Source organism: Rhinopithecus roxellana, chromosome 4, assembly GCF_007565055.1.
Source record: "Rhinopithecus roxellana isolate Shanxi Qingling chromosome 4, ASM756505v1, whole genome shotgun sequence".
Taxonomy (NCBI): Eukaryota; Metazoa; Chordata; class Mammalia; order Primates; family Cercopithecidae; genus Rhinopithecus; species Rhinopithecus roxellana.
Window position 1 is genome coordinate 15,327,599 of NC_044552.1, and position 23,366 is coordinate 15,350,964.

Below are 23,366 nucleotides of genomic sequence, written 5' to 3' on the forward strand. Positions count from 1 at the left end.
GTAGTCTAAGTAGCTAACGTGGGTTCTCAGTACAGCGTGTAGCTGTACGATGAGGCCCAAAGCCATTTCCAGCTTTTCTCCTGGAAACACACTCCTTCTCCTCGCTGCACAGACATAAATAAGAACTGAAACTGCAGACAGAAATTAGAGATGACTATGACTGAGGTAACTGGGCTGAAAGTTTATTTGAGAACCTAGTATGTTCCCATTAAAAAAGTTCTTTTTAAGCAAAAACAAGTCTTAAATAATAAAGTAGGGAGGACAGACCAGATGTTATCATAAATAAACCTGATTGTAAAATGTCATCTTCCCAAAAGCAGGGCAGGGAGGGGCGCGGTGAATGGAAGAATTGAGCATCAAATCCACTTGCTTGGAAGAGCATACATCGTCCAGAAAATAACCTGGAGTAACAAATACTTTGGAGGTAAGATTTCAAATGTTTTCTTAATATTTCCTATTAAGAATGCCTTGGCAGATGCCACTTATGATCCCAGACTGAGAGCCAATTACATCAGGTCCGTATCACTGGGGGAGATGGGTATTCACTATATTGGGGTAATTACTTTTTAAATAGAGACAGTTTATCCCATTCAGTGTCATCACTCCACGAGAAGCAGGGCTGTACAAGGATCCGTTTATTATAATCTCCTTAACAATCGTCTGGCATCTGCTCTTGCCTTAGGGAACGCTGCCCACAACCGCAGGGTTGAACTTTCAACACTGCGAGGGGCCTGGCCTCTGGTCTGCAGACAGCGTGGCATGGCTCTGTCAACCACAATGCTTTTCAAACGGACCCTATCATCAGAAACGAGGGCTCTTTCTTGAACATCCATTCTGTCAGGCTCTGAGCTCCTGGAAGTCAGGGGCCCTATACTGTCAAGCTCCAGTGCCACCTGCCTGCCTTGTGGTACATGGTTAACACACACATGAAGAGGCACAGAGCTTCCAGAAACTCTCCCAGGCAGAGGGCTGATGGGTGTATGGCATGGGACATAGAGTGAATCTGAAACTAAGAGCAAGCTTTAAAAAGACACCTCAAAACCTGAGGAAAATCTGTTTCAGGAACTCAGAAGCCATGGAAGACACTTAGGAGCCAGCAACTGTGTGGACACCAAGTAATATGAATCAAGTACAGCAGACTCCAGCTGCAGGGGCCGAGCACCCAAAGTGGGAGAGGCGAGGTGTGCATCGTGTGGTTAGATGGCAGGTTCTTTTATCATTTCACTTGTTGTTGAAGTTGAATGAATCCTTTAAGCAGACTTTGCTCAGATAAAGCAATATAATTTTCAATAAAATGCTAATTATCCAAAGACATTTAAGATGAACCATCAAAGAAGAAAATGCTTTCATCCACTCCACAGTTTAGTGGCCGCCTACCATGTGGCAGGTAGTAGAAAAACTAGGACGAAATGTCTTGGTTCTCACTCTCAAGAAGTTCCCTTGAGCACTGGGATGCAGCTGTGAAGAGGAATATATTCACTTCACTTAAAAGGACATGTGCACGTACAGCAGGGACACGGCGCAGGAGCACAGGTCTGCTGACTCTTCCGATTTGGAGGAGGTCCCCTAAGTGCTTAGGGCAGCAGGAGTGGAGGGGTGCCTCTTGGTGCCTTGGTCATTTGTCCCGACTACCCTGACAAACCATTTCTTTTTACTCTTCTTTTTAAAAGACAAACACTGATAATGGAAGCAGAAGAGATAAAAATTCCTCCAACAACTCACTCATGCACATGCAAATGTTAATTAAGCCCCTAATGTGTGTAAACAACTGGACTAGGCAATGTAGGAGATTCTTAACACCATTAAAATACCTGCGCAACACTTTTCCATGTTGTTTCCAAAGTTTAAGTGAATTTGTCCATCTACTCTGGATCTTGCCCTAGATATTTTTAAAAATCCGATTTTATTTTTTCAGACTCTTCTAGGGAATTGGCTCCCATCCATCCAATCTAAGTACACAAGCCACTTTAGTTAAGCCTTCTCCACCCAAGGCAAACAGCCTCTGAGAATTGGACTCCCTGGCACCTTCCTTTAAGGGGATCCTCATAAATAGTCTGTCTGTGTGATTAATGTGACTGACGTGAAAAAGGTGAGATATCAAATTAGAAAGGAGATAAATGCAGTGCCTAGCCCCCCAAAAATAGGACTAGAAAAGGAGGAAGAACACCTATTCAAAAAGACAAAGTGCAGAACTGGGCACAGCTCAGTCTCCTGGCGAGCAGCATCTTGGGCACAGCTGTATTGGGAGGATGACTGTGTATTGTTTCAGAGGACCACCCAAACGCTGGAACATGAGATTAATTCCAAGTATGATTGCCCAGGCCTGCTCAGTACATACCGCTTTTTTTTTTTTTTTTTTTTTTGAGACGGAGCTTCACTCTTTTTGCCTAGACTGGAGTGCAATGGCACGATCTTGGCTCACCGCAACCTCTGCCTCTCAGGTTCAAGCGATTCTCCTGTCTCAGCCTCCCGAGTAGCTGGGTTTATAGGCATGCGCCACCACACCTGGCTAATTGTGTATTTTTTTTTTTTTTTAGTAGAGACAGGGTTTTTCCATGTTGGTTAGGTTGGTCTCGAACTCCCAACTTCAGATGGATGATATGTTCACCTTGGGCTCCCAAAGTGCTGGGATTACAGGTGTGAGCCACTGTGCCCAGCCCCCAATGCCATTTCTATTGTTTTTAGCCCTGGCTTTCCCTTGGAGTATCCTCTCATTGCCTTCCTTCTAGGTTACAGAGTTTAGATGAAATTGACCTCAACCCTTGAAACTTAGGATGAAGAGAAGCCCTTTCCTGTCTGGTCAGCTGAGAGGTCGGGGTGGCAGCCCAGAGCTGCGGGGGCACCTTGCCTCCATGCGGGAAGGACTGGCCTGACTGAAGCAAGTGAAGGCTGGGGGTGCAATGGGGGTATGAGAATGATGGTAACTTCAGGCCACAGATCCAGCTGTGCCTGGATTTCGGTTCCATGAGCCAACAGATGGCATTTCACTTGCTTGTATATTTAAGCCACTGTGGTTCAGTTTCACTCACTTGAGACAGAAGCCAAAGTCTTGAGTAATATTGTGTACTTAATAAAATCAATTACGCTTATAAAAAACTCACTTGTCATCAGTGTGACACAGTACAAAGAACTAAATGGAAGTCAGGAGTAGGTTCTAACGTGGAGTCTACTTTCCCGCCAATTGTGCTAGTGACTTTGATCAAATCACTCTTTCACAAGCGGCCTCTTCTGTAAAACAAGGATTCTCTGAAACAGGAAGATGAATGTTGGAGGAACTTAAGACAGAACAAAGGCACCAGAATAGCAGGCTCAGAAGAGGCTAGGAGGCCTGTACCCTGTGTATATATAACTGCTCTCAACCTTAAGGTACAGCATGCCATTGGAGGAATATTCCAGAAGGCCAGTACCTGGCTCCAGCAAAAACAATGCTAACGGGAATACAGGAGACAAGGGGGATTTGTAACAGGGCTCAATTCCTAGTAGCACATGCAGCAACAAGAGCAAATTTAATCTGAAAATGCGATTTTCCCCCCTTTGTCCTTGTATCAGTTAAAGTTCAAAAGTAGCAAGAACTATAGTTAGAAATATTCCTTTTACGTCATCTGACCTAAGAAATCTAAATTTCTTTTAAATTGTACTTCATATAAGTCCAAAGTAATCAAATACACTTGGGTATATTCAAACTGAACAGGAACCATAAAATTAATGCAAATTATTTAGAGGTTTTCTATTCCCTTACGGCAGGGTCTAGATGGTCCTATCTCACCCCATGAGTGGGGTAGGGAGGACCGTGAATCATGGACCTCTTTTTAGGCACTCCCTTTAGAAGCATGAACACTACAGCTCAAACATGCAGAGAAGATCAGTGCAGTACCTGGGCAAGGACAGGTACATTCATGAAATGTTCACATTTTGGAAGTTAAACCACCCAAAAGAAAAACAGGCAAGATATATACATACATATATATGTATGTATATGGAATTAACAGAAGAATGAATGCAAACAATTAACCTGAAAAAACGGTTTTCCTTTTTTAAAATTAAAACAATGTGATAGCATTTTCTCATCTGCCAGACGCTGAAAAGGAGATTAAAATGTTGGTTAAGAATAGGCAAATATGTACTCACAATCTTTTCGGCTTTTTAGAGAGCGTTTTGGCAACATCTATTAAAATCTTGAATCAATTACAGCCTTGTGTTTTATCATCTACAACAGCAAGTTGCCAACTACCTCAAATAGTGTAAAATGTACCCTCAAATAGGAAAAAATGTACATGCGTATGTGTATGCGTGTATAAACATATACTTATATGGGGGAGAAAGAGGAGGGGGAAGTAAATGAGGCAAAAGGTAAACAATTGGTGAATCTGGGTAAGGGATACTATATGGATATTTCTTGTACTGGTCTTGCAACTTCTAAGTTTGAAATCCTGTTTATATAAAGTTTAAAACATAAAAAGAAACAATTTGAGTCTTAAAATAGAAAGTTCTCCAAGACATGATGTTAAATAAAAAGAGCAAATGCTAAGAACAAATTATGTAGTATATGACCTCATATAAAAGAATATAAATTCATAGAACAAGATAGAAATGACACACATCAAACTACTGGTGTTCTCTGGGGAATCTGGTACTCAGAGGGGGCAGGTAAGAGTGAACTCTTCTATTTTGCTCAAAGTACTACTAAACTACTTGTGCAAAAATGTATGACATTGATATATTCTTTTTAGAACAGGATGTGTGTGAACATTTCTGAAGCTGTGACATCAATAAACTTCATTTGCAGGGAAAAAGACTCTCGAAGTCTGAGGCAGGGATTCTCAGAGCGAGAAGGAAAACACTCCTTGAGAAACCTGGGCTCCCTATCCAGAGTGAGGGGGTCACTGGACTCCACACAGCTCACACCTGACTCTTCCCTTCAGGACACGACTGTTAAAGAGCTGGCGGCCGGGTGCGGTGGCTCAAGCCTGTAATCCCAGCACTTTGGGAGGCCGAGACGGGCGGATCACGAGGTCAGGAGATCGAGACCATCCTGGCTAACATGGTGAAACCCCATCTCTACTAAAAAATACAAAAAACAAACTAGCCGGGCGAGGTGGCGGGCGCCTGTAGTCCCAGCTACTCGGGAGGCTGAGGCAGGAGAATGGCGTAAACCCGGGAGGCGGAGCTTGCAGTGAGTTGAGATCCGGCCACTGCACTCCAGCCTGGGTGACAGAGTGAGACTCCGTCTCAAAAAAAAAAAAAAAAAAAAAAGCTGGCAGGGTTCATTTCCTGAACTTCTGATGGGAATCAGAACATGTGATTTTAAAATATGCCACTTTTGAATAGGATTATTTTGAGCTAAAGGCAACTGAGAAGCAACAGATGCAGAACGAACTCTCTGCCCTCCCCATTTCTGCCTAAAAGGGCTGAAATTCCTATCTGTAAAGGTATTCCCACTTTCCTGCACCAGGAAAAGGAAAACAACTCACTACCAGAGAGAGGAAACTGGGCCGAGACTGCATCAGCAGACCTTACTAAAACAGCCTTTGTCTTCCATTAGTTTCCCTGTATATCTACCTCCCCACATTTTACCACCCGCAAGAAGCCTAGAAACCCCACTTCCTTTTGTCTAGGAACTTCTCCGCAATTTATCATCCTTTGTTAAAATGGTATATAAGCTCTCAAGCCTAACCACTTCTTTGGGGTTTCCTCTTTTGTGTGGAGACCCCCTGGGCACAGAAAATTTAAGACACTAATTAAATGTATATGTCCTTTTCTCCTGTTAGTATGTCTTTTGCCACTATAATTCACAGGCCCCAGCCACAAATCTAAGAGGATAGAGGGACCACTCTCCTTCCTCCTACACTTTTTTGGCTAGTTGAACTTGTTATATTTAATTCATATTTTACATAAAACAGGAGATGATTACAAAAGGGGAGCTGATGCTTCAAGAAAAACTACACTGAATGATTTGGAAAGGCTCTAGACTAAATACTGTCAAAACTAGGTGTGAGAAAATGAGAAAAATAAAAAAGGCTAGGACTGTACTCAGATTTATAAGTACACCTGCGTTTTGCTCTGCTTTGAAGAAATCCAAACTGGTAACAGTAAGTGATACATTATGAGCATGCTTGTCACATGAGAGGACTCCAAGCAATGAATCCATAACTCAAAAGGCCTTGGCTCTTCCAACAAGCGGCAAACGCAAGCACTCCCTTGGAAAGGGCCTTGGTTCAACATCAATGATTGGAAAATAATGCACATTTATAAAGTTGTAAAATAAAATCATTATGGTGTGCATGTTTTTAAAGATTCCTGCGAGTAAGCAGACTGGCTCCAGCTGGACAAGAGCATCTTCTCTAGGGGCTCTGCGCCTGAAACTCTGCACTAGAATTCTTAAGCACACGCAGGTTTGAGGACCCCTGTGCTCACTCGGAGGAACTGAGGAACCCACCTGCTGCTGGGCATCACCTCGTTCTGCCTGAGGATGCCTATTAAATGCTCAGAAAGGAGGGAGGCTGTGCATCTGCTTGCCTCAAAGGACTACTCCTCTCTCGTTTGATTTGTAGCTCTGGACCCTTTCCCTGTGTAAGTGGGTTTACTCTTGAAAAGAATAAGCAAGATAACACACGTGGAAGCCTCTAGCATGGACCCACTATACAGGACATGTCAATCATCTGTGGGGTTTCAAACTGAAATCTTTCTTGATCAACCCCTCAAACACAATTCTCATTTGCTGTAACTTGACTTCAAATGTCTTCTCTTTTCAAGTGGAGGTTTTCTGCTGTGGGTCCAGGAAATAGCTGCTACCTCTGGGCACTGGTCTGCTGCCTTTTTGGGTTTTTTTTTTTTTTTTGAAACAGGATCTTGCTCTGTGGAACAGGCTGGAGTGCAGTGGTGCAACCATAGCTCACTGGAGCCTTGAGTTACTGGGCTCAAGCAATCCTCCCACCTCAGCCTCTTAAGTAGCTGGGACTATAGGCAGCATGTAGTCACAATGCCTGGATAATTTTTTTTTTTAAACACATTTTTAAAACCTAGGAAAATATTTTTTATTTTTATAAAGATGGGGTCTTACTATGTTGTCCAGGTTGGTCTCGAACTCCTTGCCTCAAGCTATCCTCCAGCTTCAGCTTCCCAAAGTGCTGGGATTACAGGTGTGAGCCACCACACCTGGCCCAGTCTCCTGATTTCTTAACCTTCCCTGGGGTTAAGTTCTAATTTCTAAGACTAAATCATAAAAGGCCCTAGAAAGCCCTGGGGTCTCTTTCTAGAGGGCAGCTGTGCCTCTTATACTTCCCTGATAATCACAGAGGAAAGGGAGACGGATCATCTGTTCACATTCTTACTAAGAGGAAATCACACTCCAGCTCCTCAGAAGCAGCCAGGTTTTCCTGAACACTTTCTCTTAGGAGTTTCCTTTGGTTGAAATGTTCATGAAATGCAACGTGTGCTAAGGTATTAATATTTCCTCAGTCATTTTCCTACTAAGTCTGTTGGCTTCAATATGAAGTCCAAAAGCCAACCCTAGCTCACAACACTGACAAGGTTTACACCTATTTAAGTTTGCTACTAGCATTTTCTGAAATTTCATACTTACGGAATGATGATGAATTATATGTTGGAGTTCATGAAAGAGCAAAGTCGTGATAATCCAGTTTTTGAAAGCAATTACTTCTTTTGTAGGATTAATTCATTAGGGAATTAAAGGAGCAAGAAATCACCATTAACATGGATAAAGAGAAAGAGGACAGCAAGCTGTATCACCTAAATTTTAGAATTTCTCACATTTCTGAGTGAAATAATATATTCATCATTTAAACCTTTGTGTCGTACTTAAGATAATTAAAAAGCAAACACATATATGGTTGTTCTATAAAAGTGAGTGAGTGTGTGTGAAAATACTCCGGAAACATTCCTTCTCTGGGTTCACAGATATTCAAGTATCTGTGGTTTTTGGTGGCAAAAACACCCCTCGGTGCACACATAGGGGATGGTTCGTTCCCAACGACTCCACCAGTATCTACTTCAATTAGTTTTAGAAAAACAAATCCGTTTCCTTGCGTAGCTCTAAAATTAATCTGGAAAGTCAAGGCAAACAACTGCTTAAAAAGTGTCTGAGTATGGACCAACAGCCTAACAGAGCTTCAGCGTGGCTTCTCATTCAGGAAGGATGTGCCGGAGGGCGAACGAGGGCTTTCTGGAATGTCCGTGTTTCTGGCATTTCTCCCCTCCTGCTCTCCTTCCCTCCTCTCTGAGCCAGAGATCCAGGCCACAAATGACTCCTTACAACCCTTGTCTTCCACGCGCACCCATTCTACTGGAATCACTCCATCCACAAGTACTTGCAGAGAGCACCGACTACATGGCAGGCGCCATTCTGGGCAGAGTTCGATTTAGTCTGGAAAAACAAAATGCTTTCTTGGAGCTTACGTTCTAGCAGAGAGTGTAACAAAGCTCCTCCCTGCACAGGGACCAGGGTAGCGACAGCACTGACCCTCCCGAATCTGCAGGAGACCGGCTGTCAGGGGTTCCACCAGCTTTGCAGTTGCTTTTCTTCCAGAAAGACTTCCTCCTCGTTAATCTGCAAGCCTGATTTAGATCAAGGCCACAGGGGATGTCATTCACCACTGTCCTAAAAATGTTCCCTAACGGCTTCTATTTTCCTCTAACTAGAGATTATATTCTCAGCAGTATACAGGGCTCAGGGCTGATCTGACCAGCACCCAGGCAGAAGTGAGAGAGGGGTAGAGATCATAGCCTTGGAGAAAAATGATGGTGAGGGCCTCGGAAAAATACTGCCATTCCCACTCCAACCTCCCAGCTCCACAGAGCAAGGCAAAATAATTTAAGATTCTATGCTTGCACGTCCCTTTTGGTTCAACCAATGCCACACGTGTGGATGCTTTTTAGAAAGGAAGTCACTAAATCCTCATTTAAATGGAAGCTATTGCCTTTCTTATATAAGAAATATAAAGGAATGAAGGCTTTTGCTGCAAATTGTTTCACATGTGGTGAAAGCGGAATGTGGATCTGGCGAGGGCTGCAGTTCATTTGGAAAGAACTAACACACGAGAGGGAACCAGCAAGACCGCATTGGAGGTGGTGACCGACCAAAACAGGATGTGCGGGTTAACGACAAGGGCTCTTAACCTTGTTGGCGCAAAGTTTTGAAAATTAAGGGTTCCCACAACAAAAAATGTACACACACACACACACACACACACATACACACACACATATATATACACACACACACACTACTTTTGTGGACAAAAAAGGTGGCCCACAGATCTACAGCTTCCTAAGAGCAGAGATCAGGTGTAGCCAAGCAGGTCAGATGCAGTGGCTCACGCCTGTAATCCAGCATTTTGAGAGGCTGAGGCAGGTGGATCACTTGAGGCCAGGAGTTTGAGACCAGTCTGGCCAACGTGGTGAAACCCGTCTCGACTAAAAATACAAAAATTAGCCAGGATTGGTGGTGGAAGTAAATGAATGGACAGCTCCATTCATTCATAGTAATGGATGGTTAGCTGTGTTCCAATAAAACTTTATGTATGAACACAGAAATCTTCATTTCTTATATTTTCACGTTAGTAAATATTCCTCTTGATTTTTTTTTTTTTTCAAACATTAGGACATGTAAAATCCATTCTGAGCCTGCAGGCCATACAAAACCAGGAGCGGGGCAGGGCCAAGCACACGGGCTATAGATCGTCAGTCCTTTTTGGCAGCACTACAGTCCAGGACCGTGCCTGGCCCCAAGTTATCAATGAAGACAGAGGTGCTTATCTGTCCAGGAGGCAACAAGCAATGCTGGGAAGAACGCCAGTGAGGCACTAAGGTACACGCTCTGGTTCCCCTTCTGGCTCAGTTCTCTCCATGAACATCACCTTCTCTCTGGACTCGACTTTCTTAACTTCAAAATAGAGCGTGCTATTAAGTGAGTCCCTTCTACCTCTGAACTTCACTGATCCCTCACATACAACTAAGTAAGAGAAAACGGTATCCATGAGGTCAACAACATAGGAAGTCAAACCTGCAAACAAGTTCACAAGCTCCAATGGAGCTTGAAAAGGCACCGTTTGGCTCAAGTGTGTATGTGAAAAACATTGGCAAGATGGCACTTTCCTGTCAAAGGGAAACCCCAGATTTCAGCTCATATTCCACTTCTTTGCTACACAAGGGCCTGGACCAAGGAGAAAATCTGCTGAATGCACCACAGCAGGATTATTAGAATGCCTTAGTGAACATGTCTCTAGAGGAAAGTGGCTCCCCAAACAAACCAGCACCACTGTATTTTGTTTGCTATTATTCTACTGAGCTTGGGCTGGGGGAGACACACACAGGTAAAGGGACAATTTTTTTTTTTTTGCAGGGGGGAGACGGAGAATCACTCTGTCACCCTAGCTGGAGTGCAATGGCACCATCTCAGCTTACTGCAACCTCTGCTTTCTGGGTTCAAGCAATTCTTGTGCCTCACCCTCCTGAGTAGCTGGGATTACAGGTGCACACCACCACACCTGGCTAATTTTTGTATTTTTAGTAGAGACGGGTTTTCACCATGTTGGCCAGGCTGGTCTCGAACTCCTGACCTCAAGCGATCTGCCCTCCTCGGCCTCCCAAAGTGTTGACACTACAGGCGTGAGCCACCGTGCCCGGCTAAAGAGGCAATTTTAAGACTACAACTCAGAAAGGAGACAGAGGAGAGGGCCAGGTGGTGGGGGGCCCCTGAGCAGATGGAGAGGGGACAACGTGCAGCCCTGGTGCTGACAGACAGAGGGAGTCAGAGGGCAGGGGAGGGCCAGGTCGCTGACACAGAGGGCACACCTGCTACTGAAGGTAATGGGGTGGAGGTACCAGTGGACACCACTCTCGTCCAAGAATGACTGAAAAGGGATGGGAGCTGTCAGGAAGCAGGAAGCAGGAAGCAGGAAGCCCTATTAGAAAGCTCCAGCAGGAGAGAAGTCATGAGGCCTTGTAAGAGAACACTGTGGCCGGCACAGCATGGCAAGTGAGGAGAAGGAAGCCACCTGTGTGAACTCCCAGTTGTGCTGTCCTGGGAGATGGACAGGTCATGGCACAATCAAGGCAGCTGCAGAACTCAGGAGCAGGGCTGGGTGTGAGAGTAAAATAGAGGACACCACCGGTGCCAGGCAGACTGGGCTCTGACAGGGGGAGCAATGGCACCTGTACTGCTGATCACAACAGAGAAACGAGCCCGGCTCCCAAAGGTCCTAATGGGTTAGCAATGCCCCCACTGAAAGGCATTCCTGGGTATTCACACGCATGAGCAAAATAAGAACCAGCACTTCTATATCAACGCTGGCCACACTTAGAAGAAAACGCTTAACACGAGACAACGCTCAGCACTTAAGAGGTGAAGAAAAGTATACAGCTTCAGAAACTTGCTGTAAAAGCTTACTCACCTAATAACCTAGTTAGAGGGAGATACTGTTTAAAGCAAGTCAGTGTGGTAGCACAGTCTGTGGATGGCGAATTACACAGAGACAACTAGTGCCGAATTAAGAGAAATACCAAAGGCTTCAAGCGAAGAAAGGAGAAGCTGGCAAAATCTCTGCAAGGCTCCAGCAGATGCCGTGCGACTCCCCGGACGCTCCACAGCTCAAGGCCTGATCTCTAGAGAAGGACCCACGCCCTCTGGGATCACCACGGAGCCGGAGGCAGCTCCCTAGACACTCACCTTTCCCGTTAACAGCTAAGCCTGTGGCCATGGCTGCAGTCACAGGGCCGGGCACCTGAGGCACTAGTGGATGTATCCTGGGCCTGCTCCCCATCCTGGCCCTCTCGGCACCGGGGCCCAATAAAGCTCCAACAGGCTTTTCTGCTGCCACTTCGGGCGCCACTGTGTCCTCCTGACCCTGCTCGATGGGGTCCAGTTTCTCGGGGCTCTCGCTCTGAAAGCCGTCCACTGCGGTCCTGCTCTTAATGGGGCTCTTAGGCACGAGGATCTTGATACCTGACTTCGCTAGGTCCATGTTCTTCCGGCTGCAGAGAGACGGAGCTGTGTTCTTCCTGAACTTCTGGCTGGCAGCAAACAGCTGGCTGCTTTTGGATTCGTGGTCTTTCCCAATCACGAGTGCCTTGGGAGAGGTCTTAGAAAAGTTGCTGTTGGTGGATCTGGAGATTTGTTTCCTAGCATTGTTGGGAGAGGTCCTGTTTGTTCTGGTCAACGTGCTCTCCTTCTGCTTCTCCGTGTGGCGTCTGTTGAAGTCGTGGATGTATTCCTCACAGTTCACAAGGTGCTGCTCCGGCTCCCAAGTGTCGTCCTCGCTGTCATAGCCTTTCCACCGAACCAAATACTCTGTCTTCCCTTTTTTATTTTTCCTTTTGTCAACAATCCTTTCAACCTGTTTATAAAAGGAAAAAAATAGTTTTTAAAAAATCAAAATTTGGGGGTAAAAGTGCAAGTTTAATTAGGAAACATCAAAAATAGCAAAAACCACAAAAGATTATAAAAATGATCTCTTCTCCCACCCCAATAAAACAGTAATAGGCCATCTGGGGTGTGAGCAATTCCCCTGAAAGTAAGTCAAACAAGACACAACATTTTTATGCTGAGAATGCATGGATATGCATTAGGTGACTTAGGGTTCTTGTGACTGAAAGGGGATCTCTGTCATTTCTGTGTTGAAGCCTGACCAGCGAGTTGGTTTCCATACTCATGGCTGGAGCAGCTCGAGGCATCTGCAGCTGTGCCTGGTAATCCCAGGGTACCAGCAGCAGACACCCAGGTAACAGCCTGGAGTGGTGACGGCAATGAGCTACAAGGAGCTGAGAACCTTCTGTGGTGTGAAACTGCCGTCAAAGAAACGTATGATCTGTATCATTCAGAAGCACTCAATTAAAACTAAAAAGGTCAACAGAGAACATCACACTCGATTGTAACAAAACAGTCTAGAGTGATCAGATTATTATTTTCAAATCTTGGTTTTAATTAATTTTACACTAACATCTTTCAATGGAGGTGCTGTTAATCGTTGAAATGGATGACCAATACACTCTGGATCAAATTTATCAATTCACACAACCCTGCCTTGTAAGCATGTTTTATGACTGTGACAAATTCTACTACCTTAACATCCAAAGTGTAAATGGAAGCGAGATCTTCCACAACTCACATGAACAAGAATTATCTGACATAGTGCCTCCAATATGTTACTAGAAAAATACCTAGAATCTGTTGTTACATCTGCAGTTAATATAAAAGCATCAGCCTGCATCCTGGGGGCAGTACGAGACTCTGTATCTTGTGGGCAGAGGCCTACAGTCAGGGAGTGGCTCTTTAATTAAGAATGCAAAGGTCTGAGCCTATCAATTATTAAGAATATCAGTACATTTCCGGCAGTTAGAGGTAGGTCAGACTACACAATGGCATGCCTGGTTCTCTAACATCCCCAAATACTTGAGCCTAATGAGTAGAAGTGCAGATGATCGTAGAGAACGGGAGAATACTCCAATCCCCATCATTTCGTCTACTCTCAAAGAAACAAAAAACTCTCCAGTTTATCTACCTGAGATACAGAAAACTGAAGCCGTTAACTACTGAACGGCCCTAAAATTAAAGATACATTACTGCTTCCGAGCAAAAAGGATTAGGAACAGAAAGATCTTAGCTCATCACAGGGCCGATTTCACGTCTGACAGATCTCCACAGAGTCAGTAATTAATGTCAGGTCAGCAAGTGCGAGGCCACGCAGTCCACATCAGAGCAGGGAAAGCTTTTGAAAAGTCATGTTTCCCCCGCTCTTTCACTTGTGAATAGTGGTGTATGAGGGTGTATTTCAATGTAAGTAAAAGACATGTTTCTGGAAAAGTCCATATAAATGACGTTTTTGCAGAAATAGTTTAAGAGTTTTAAATGAAAAGGGGCAAAGAGATTATGTCTTATAGGAAAGCTATGTTTAATGTTCCCCCTCCTCCTGCCCAACCCACCTTAAATCAATTTCCGCTCCAGAAGCGGGCAGTATACTAAACCAGAGTACGCCTGTTTGCTTTCCTCCGTTTCCTTAGAGCCGAGGCAGGAGTCTGGTGGAGCACAGTGCATTTCTTTCCCCTCCCTCCTTAACCATGTATCACTGGTCCCCCCAGGGCCAGCATCCCTGGGGACCCACAGCTGCCAGGCCCCAAGCAGATCCTGCCCCTCCCTCCTCAGGAAATTGAGCAAAGAGGAAGAGCAACAGTAGCCTCCACAGCTAAGGGCAGGTGTGTGCTCCGTTTTTAGGCATACTCACTGGCCAGACTGAGTATACACAAGGAAGTCATAGTGGACATATTAGACCAGGAGTTGGCAAACTTTACATAAAGTGCCAAAGAGTAAATGTTTTAGGCTTATGTGTCATCTGGTCTCCCAATCACTTAACCCTGTTCCTGTAGCAAGGAAGTGGCCAGACACAGTATGTAATGAATGAAATGGCATCAAAGACAAAAACAAAAACCCCTCTAACTATGGACACTAAAATTTGAATTTTATAACTGTTGCACATCATGAAATATTATTATTCTTTTGATCTTTTTCAGCTAGTAAAAAAAAATGTGGGCCAGGCGCAGTGGCTCAAGCCTGTGATCCCAGCACTTTGGGAGTCTGAGGCGGGCAGATCACGAGGTCAGGAGTTCAAGACCAGCCTGGACAACATGGTGAAACCCCGTCTCTACTAAAAATACACAAAATTAGCTGGGCGTGGGGGCGCACACCTGTAGTCCCAGCTTCTCGGGAGGCTGAGGCAGGAGAATCACTTGAACCGGGAGGTGGAGGTTGTGGTCAGCCAAGATCGAGCTTCAGCACTCCAGCCTGGGGGACAGAGCGAGACTCCGTCTCAAAAAAAAAAAAAAAAAAAAAAAAGAAAGAAAGAAAGAAAAAGAAAAAGAAAAAGAAAAAAGGTACGAAAACCATCTTTTGAGTTAACCGGCAGGCAGCCATAGCTTGCAATCTCAGCATCAGACTATGAAGGAGCAGTAACGCATCCAGGGGCAGGCAAACTGCTCCATTAATTTCTGCGATGGAAACATTATACAAGTCTGACAAGGAGGCAACTCTTCACCCAGCAACAGCAGAGTACACATCCTTCTCAAGCACACACAGGACACTCGCCAGCACAGACCATATGCTAAGTCTTAAGATAAGCTCAGTACATTTAAAAGGATTGCAATCATGCAAATTCCATCTGCAAATGGAGATGATACTGAAAATAACAAAGAAGTTGGGAAAATTCATAAATATGCAGAAATTAACCCATGCTAAATAATCAATGGGTCACCTCCCCCCAAAATGTCTTAAAAGAAGTTAGAAACTTTGAGATAATGAAAACAACACAACATACCAAAACTTGTGGAATTCAGCAAAAGCAGTGATGGGAGGGAAATTTCTACCAGTGAACACCCACACTAAAAAGAAGAAAGACCTCAAATCAGTAACCTGAACCTGTATCTTAGGACACTGGCAAAAAAGGAAGCTAAACCCAAGGCAAGCAGAAGAAAAGAAACAGAATTTAGAACTTAATAAACTGAAAAGCAATATTTTAAAAGCAACAAAACCAAAAGTTTCTTTTAAAAAAATTAACAAAATAGACAAACTTTTAGTTATCCTGATTAAGAAAAACAGAACATCCAAATTTCTAACACCAGGAATTAAAGAGGGAACATTACTACAAACCATATAGAAATAAAAAATAATTAAAATACTATGAACAACTATATGCCAATAATTTTAACAACTCAGATGAAATAAATTCCTAGAAAGATACAAACTAGTCAAACTGAATTAAGAACATCTAAATAGACCTATATAAGACTGATCATCAAAACCTCCCTTAAAGAAAAGCATAGGATTACATAGCTTCACTGGTGAACTCTATCAAAATTTTAAATAATTAGTACCAGTTCTTCATAAACTCTTTCAGTAATTGGAAGAGAAAACCATTTACCGCACTCTCTGCAAGGCCACTATTTACCCAACACCAAAACAAAAGACATCACAAGAAAGCTATAGGCCTATACCTCTTTTATGAATATAGACACAAAAAATCCTCAACAAAACATTCGCAAATTGAATTCTGCAATATATAAATATGCCCATGACCAAGAAGGATTTATTCCAAAAATGCAAGGCTGGTTTAACATGTGAAAGTCAATGAATGTTCATATGCCACATCAATAGAATAAAGGGGGAAAAATCACATATTGTTTCAATAGGTGAAGAAAAAACACTTGAGAAAATTCAACACCTCTTCATGATTAAAAAAAAAAAAGAAGAAGTCAATAAACTAGAGGGATCTTCCTCAACTTAATAAAGGGAATCTATGAAAAACACACAAATAACATCATGCTCAATACTGTAAGACTAAAAGCTTCCCCGTAAGATCAGAAAAACACGGTGTTTGTTCTTGCCGCTTCTATGTAACATTGTACTGGAGTTCCAGCTAGCTCTGGCCGAGTGATTAGACAAGAAATACAAAGATATCTGAATTGGAAAGGAAGACGTACAATTATTGCTATTTGCATACGACACACTCTTCTATATAGACAAGTTTAAGGAGTTCATTAAAAACTATTAGAACAAAGAAGTTCCCCAAGATTGCAAGATACAAATCAACATACAAAATCAATTTTTAAAATGGAATAACTGCATTGTATTTCTATACAGTAGCAATGATCAAACTGAATATGAAATGAAGAAAGTCTCAGCTATAATATCATCAAAAAGAAAAAAACAGGAATAAAAGAGGTGTAAAACTTATAAAGTGGAAACTATAAAACATTATTGAAAGAAGTATTTAATTAAATGGAAAGACATTCCATGTTCATGGATCAGAGGACTTAATACTGTTAATACCATAAAACTCTCCAAATTGATCTTTAGATTTGATGTAACTCTTATTAACATTAAAGTTGTTTTCTTTGTAGAAATGGGCAGGCTAATCCCAAAATTGACATGGAATTGGTAAGGTCTGAGAACAGCCCAAAAAACCTCCAAAAAGAAAAAGTTGAAGAACTCACATTAACTGGTTTCAACTTAATACAAAGATATGGTAGTTAAAACACTATGAAATTGGCAACATGGAACTACAGACATAGCCTAATGGAATAGAGGGCCCTGAAATAAACTCCCCTATATATGGTCAAATATTTTGGACAACAGTGCCACGACCATTCCATGGGGAAAAGAATAATCTTTTTAACAATGTTGGGACAACTGGATATCCATATGCCAAAGAGGCAAGCTGGACCTCTACACCTCATACCATACATTAAGTTGATCAAAGATCTACAAGAAAGAGTGAAAATTATAAAATTCTTAAAAGAATATAGCGGTGTAATTTGTTGTGACTTTAGGCAGTGATTTCTTGGATATGGCACCAGAAGCAATGGTAACAAAAGAAAAAAAGCGGATTAAACTAGACATCAAAATTAAAAACTTTTGTGTTTCAAAGGATACCACCAAGAAAGTGAGAGAACAACCTAGAGAATGTGAGTAAAAAAAATTTTGATAATGGACTTATATCAAACATATAAAGTTTTACAGTTTAACAATAAAAAGACAACCCAGTTTAACAATGGCAAAGGATCTGAATAGACATTTCTCTGAAAAAGATACACAAAGGACGAGTAAAGCACATGAAAAGATGCCCAACATCATTAGCCATCGGGGAAATGCATATCACAACCACAATGAGGTACACTTCACAGCTGGTTAGATGGCTGTAATAAAAAGGATAGGCCAGGCGCGGTGGCTCACGCCTGTAATCCCAGCACTTTGGGAGGCCGAGGCGGGCGGATCATGAGGTCAGGAGATCGAGACCATCCTGGCAAACACGGTGAAACCCCGTCTCTACTAAAAATACAAAAAACAAAAACAAAAACTAGCCAGCGTGGTGGCGGGTGCCTGTAGTCCCAGCTTCTCAGGAGGCTGAGGCAGAAGAATGGCGTGAACCCGGGAGGTGGCGGAGCTTGCAGTTGAGTGTAGATCATGCCACTGCACTCCAGCCTGGGAGACAGAGCCAGACTCCGTCTCAAAATATATAATATATATATATTAATTAATTAATTAATTTAAAAAAAGGGTAAGTCCTGGTGAGGGTGGAAAGGTGGAAAGGAATGGGAACTGTCATGTACTACTTGTGGTAACGTAAAATGGTGCAGCCACATCTGAGGACAGTCTGGTTGTTCCTCCAATAATTAGAGTTATCATATGACCCAGCAACTCCATTCCTAGGTATCTACCCAGCAGAAAGAAAACTTGTCCCCACCAAAACTTATACAAGAATGTTCACAGCAGCATTGTTTATAATAGTCAAAAAGTAGAAACAATCCAAATGTCTATTAATTGATGAGTAAATAACAAAATGTGGCGTATCTATACTACAGAATATTATTCAGCCACAAAAAGGAATGAAGTACTGATACATGCTACAACATGGATGGACTTTAAAAACATTACACTATATAAAAGAAGCCAGTCACATATATGATGTCATTTATAAAAAATACCCAGAATGGGTGTAATGCACTCCCCACTTCCCTAGATACTAGCATTGCTGCTCTCCCTTCCACCAGGACACTTACAGAAACAGAAAACAGATTAGTGGCTGCTTAGAGCTGGGGGAAAGGTAATAGGGGTAAATAGGGAGATGACAGCTAATGGATACTAGATTTCTTTTTGAGGTGATGAAAATGTTCTAAACTCAACTGTGGTGATGGATACAAAACTGTATATGCTAACAGCCACTGAATTCTATAATTTAAATGGGTAAACTGGTACGTGAGTTAATTTCAAAAAAGCAGTTTAAAGAAAGGAGGAAGTGAAATAAAGACACTTTCAGATGAGTAAGAGCTAAAAGAACTTTTTGCAAGAGACCTATGTCAGGAAACATAAAGGGTCTGAGATTTCACCTGCTTGCAAACTACCAAGCTATAACTTGTTTTTGACATTTTCACGGATGCTGGCAGAAGACATGAGTCCTCATCAGAGAAACAGTCTAACAGTCTCCCCTTATCAGTGGGGGTATACTCCAAGACCCCCTGCCGATGCCTGAAACCTCAGATAAAACCCAGTCCTACATGCACTCTGATCCATCTGATAACTGAACCAGCTACTAAGTAACTAATGAACTAATGAGGTGGTAGCATCTACAGCATGGAGACGCCGAACAAAGGAAAATTCATGTCCTGGGCAAGACACGTCAGGACAACATAAAATTGCATCACACTACTCAGAAGGGTACACAAGTTGAAATAATGAATTGGCTGGGCGCAGTGGCTCATGTCTGTAATCCCAGCACTTTGGGAAGCTGAGGTGGCAGCACTGCTAGAACCTAGGAGGGTTCTGGCCAGCCTGGGCAACAGAGCAAGACCCTATCTCTACAAAATATGAAAAAATGAGCTGGGTATGGTGCAGTACACCTGTAGTCCCAGCTACTTGGGAGGCTGAGGTAGGAGGATTACTTGAGCCAAGGAGGTCTAGGCTACAGTGAGCTGTGATCACACCACTGCACTCCAGCCTGGGTGACAGAGTGGGACCCTGTCTCAAAGAAAAAAAAAATTATGGCCGGGCGCGGTGGCTCAAGCCTGTAATCCCAGCACTCTGGGAGGCCGAGACGGGTGGATCACAAGGTCAGGAGATCGAGACCATCCTGGCTAACACGGTGAAACCCCGTCTCTACTAAAAAAATATAAAAAACTAGCCGGGCGAGGTGGCGGGCGCTTGTAGTCCCAGCTACTCGGGAGGCTGAGGCAGGAGAATGGCGTAAACCCGGGAGGCGGAGCTTGCAGTGAGCTGAGATCTGGCCACTGCACTCCAGCCTGGGCCACAGAGCCAGACTCCGTCTCAAAAAAAAAAAAAAAAAAAAAAAAAAAAATTATAAATAGTTTCTAAAATTTTTCATTTAATATTTTCGGGCCATGGTTGAATACGGGTAACTGAAACCGTGGAAAGTGAAAGCTTACAGGGTAAACGGGGACTACCGCTCTCCCTACTCACAGCAGTAGCAGCTGTCAGTCTATTAGCACTGCGTGTACCAGTTACCTAAGCCCGCAATTCCTACAGGGCAATACAAAGACAGGTAAAAACTGCTGCAACAGTAGGTTACATTATAAGAAAGGATCCCTGAGCTTGGGGAACCCAAATGTTTATAATGGGCATGACTGCCCACCCCCATCACGCAGTAAACAAACTTACCCTACGGCCTGGAGACACTATCTATCTCCAAGGCTAACTGCTTACACCAACACTACTGAAAAGACAGTCCATAACAAATGCACTCACTCTCTTTTCCAGAGACATACAGAAATGCAAGAGATCCCTGGAGAACTCTCTCCCAGCAAGACTCACTCCTTACATTCGGCTTCTAGCAAATTTCCCTCAAAAATCCACTCCATTAGCCACTCTGATCAATCTAATACAGGCCGGAACCAAATCCACTCAATTTGTCTCACACATTTAATAAAAGCTGCTATCAACAGGACTCCAAGCATCATGATGAGCCAAACTAAAATCCTGACCTTAACCATGCTTCCCAGCATCCTGGACCCAGCCAGCTAAAGCAATACCATAAAATATCAGGGTCCACCTTATCAAGCCATGTGGCTTTCTCCAGAAGCTTCTGAATAGACATTTCCTTTTGGTTGGGGCCACTGACACGGATAATACAGGATGTGTTAGCAATTGCATGAACCCTGTCTTGGCCCAAAGGAGGAAATCTACAGCAATCCTATCATCCATTAATGGATGCTTCCAGATGCTTTTATGGATCACTTCAGAGAATGTCACGGACAAATTTCCTACCACCATGTCTACGGCTCTCACAGTGGGGTATGCTACCTGTAGGATGCACACACACGGTGAGTCAATGATCCCTCTGGGGAGCTGCCCCAGATACTCAAGGGGAGCCTCATTTTGGAGAGTTCACCGCTGTTCTATGAGGACTACGGGATCTAATTAATGGAGTTTTTTTTTCTTTACATACTCAAGGTTCTCTGATGATCACTGCTAAGGTGCAAGTCACCATGATTCTAGGAGGAAGATACACTCTTCACATAGGGAGAGTGCAGTCTCAGTGTTGCACTGGTCCTGAAAAGTGCTGCTTACAATAACCAGGGCTTACAATGACCAGCAAGCCCTGCATCATAGGGGCACAGGCTGAGAGTGCCTTCAACATAGCTTTCTAGATGGCTACAGCTCTTAAAAGTCTACAGTTCAGTTCAATCATTGAGTCTTGTCCTTGTTTTTGGAGGAACTACCTGACAGCGGTCAGTCCAATCTATCCTGTTTGGCTGCTCCATCAGTCAGGTGGCACTCATCTGTGCCATGGCCATGAGTATGAGTGGGCAGACAGCCAGAGGTGCTAGCAGGTGTTCTGTGTGGCAGGTGCAGGAGCTGGCACCGTCCTCTGCTGCTTCTGACAGAATTCTCAGCATGGGTCAAAGCAATGCACCAAATCGTCATCAGAGTGGTCTGGCAAGGAGGAATGGCAGATCCAAAAGCTTCATTTTGGTCCCTTGCAAAAATCTGGGAGAACCACACCAGGGCTTTTTCATCCCTGAGGAAGGCTCTAGGGTTGGTTCTGAATGACATGGATCATTAATGTTCCCTGTCCCAGAACTTCCCAAGGTGTAATGCACTCCCCTTTTCCCTAGATACTAGCATTGTCGCTCTCCTTCCACCAGGACAAAATTGGTGTTTCCTATTTTGGGAGCTATTTTCACCTGTTTACCAATGATACCCTACTCATATCCAGCCCTTCTGTAAGCAAGGGCCAGATGCAAAAGGGACAAAGGCAATTTTAGGTCGCTTACACAGATTGATTATGTCCTCCATGTTAACCAACGTGGGCCCCACAGTCATGGTAACATCTCACGGGTTATCACGTGGCTTTAATAAGGGCCAGGGGAGAATTCCCCAGAGCAGTGGAGCGGACGGCAAGAACTTAAGTCAACTTGTTTGGGTTAAATTTCTCACTCTCCAGTGGGTCATTGTCATTAGCACTGGAACCCTCATCTGGGGCAGTAAGAGCTGGAATACTAGTCAATGTCTTATTAGACATTAACATTTTCCCACAGGTGTTTGTCTATGTCAGGGTAATCTCCCTGAGAGAGTTATACATCCCTAAAGCAGCCAGGATTCACTGCAAAAATCATTGAGCCTTTTACTGCCATCTCCCAATGCATATGAGGTTGGCAGGACCAGTGCTGGAAGAGCCAACCATGGGACAACCTAGCTGTTAGCCTCCTGCCTTAACAAGTCCCACCCTTTCTTCTCCCAAAAGAACCAGCCAACATTCAGTTCAAACACTTTGCCTGCTTTCCACCCCTAGTGGTTATCAACCTCTCTCCTTTAACTTTTGAAAAGGGTCAGAACCATCTGCCCACCAAATGGTGAAGATGTCCTCCCACCCAGAGAAGAGTTGGCAATAACCAGGGCATTGTTTAGGCAGCTGTGTTTAAAACCATCTCCCCAATCTCCCCTCATTAGCAGGCAGCAAAGTGGAGGACCATTTATCACTAGGATGACAATTTGGTCAACACGTCAGCTAAAATTCCCATGGATTTTCCTCAAATCTCACCAGTTGATCCATGAGACTCCCATCCGCCTCTTTGAGAAAAACCACAAGGAAGACAGAAGCTAACAAGTGAGCTTGCTGCAGTCTCAAGAAAGCTCACAGAAGGCAAGAGGCTCTTGAGTCATGGATCAAAGTGAACCAGGAGCAAGCGCAGTAAGCCAGGGTACCAACATGTTCCTGCTCTGGTGTGCCGTGCCGCAGTTCCCAGAGGATGACACCTCTGCGTGCAATGGACGATGTCACAGCAGCAGAACCCTGAGCTTAAAAAGGCAAACTTTTATGATGCATACTGAGCATGCCTGCTCCAGCCTCTGGCAGGAGAAATGACTTTTGTCTTCTCTATGAATGTCCGTGAAAAGGTAGTCTAGAAGAAACGCAGCCAATGCACTGCTCGCAAAAGGTGCAGAAATGCAGGAGACCTATGGAGAATCGTCTCCCAACAATTTCTATCATGAGAAAACTAATGAAAATTATTTGAGCTGAAGCAAAATGGTACTACCAGATGGAACCTGAGATACACAGCAAGAATGAGAACTGAAAATTGTGAATAAATATAAATAGTCATTTTTTGTTTCTCTTAATTTTGTAAGACAGTGTAATAATGCTTAATGCAAAATCCCAAAAACACTATTGTGAGGCTTATCATATGTAGACAGAAAATACATAACGATAGCACAAACAAGAAAACTCAATTGAATTATACCGGTACAAGATTCTTCTGTTTTACATAAGGTGGTACAACAGATTTTTATCATGCATTTCAGAAGCATCTGATACCTTTATTTAAACCATGAAATGCCATCTTTCCCC

At 43.4% G+C, this 23,366-nt stretch overlaps 1 protein-coding gene across 2 annotated transcripts in view; it reads right to left on the minus strand.

Moving 5' to 3' along the window:
- CDYL (chromodomain Y like) overlaps positions 1-23,366 on the minus strand; it is a 175,950-nt gene that overhangs the window by 50,449 nt on the left and 102,135 nt on the right. For both annotated transcript variants that reach the window (XM_030928936.1, XM_030928935.1), the window contains exon 2: positions 11,687-12,353. In XM_030928936.1, the coding sequence (XP_030784796.1) occupies positions 11,687-12,353 (667 nt within the window). The remainder of the gene's footprint in view (positions 1-11,686; positions 12,354-23,366) is intronic.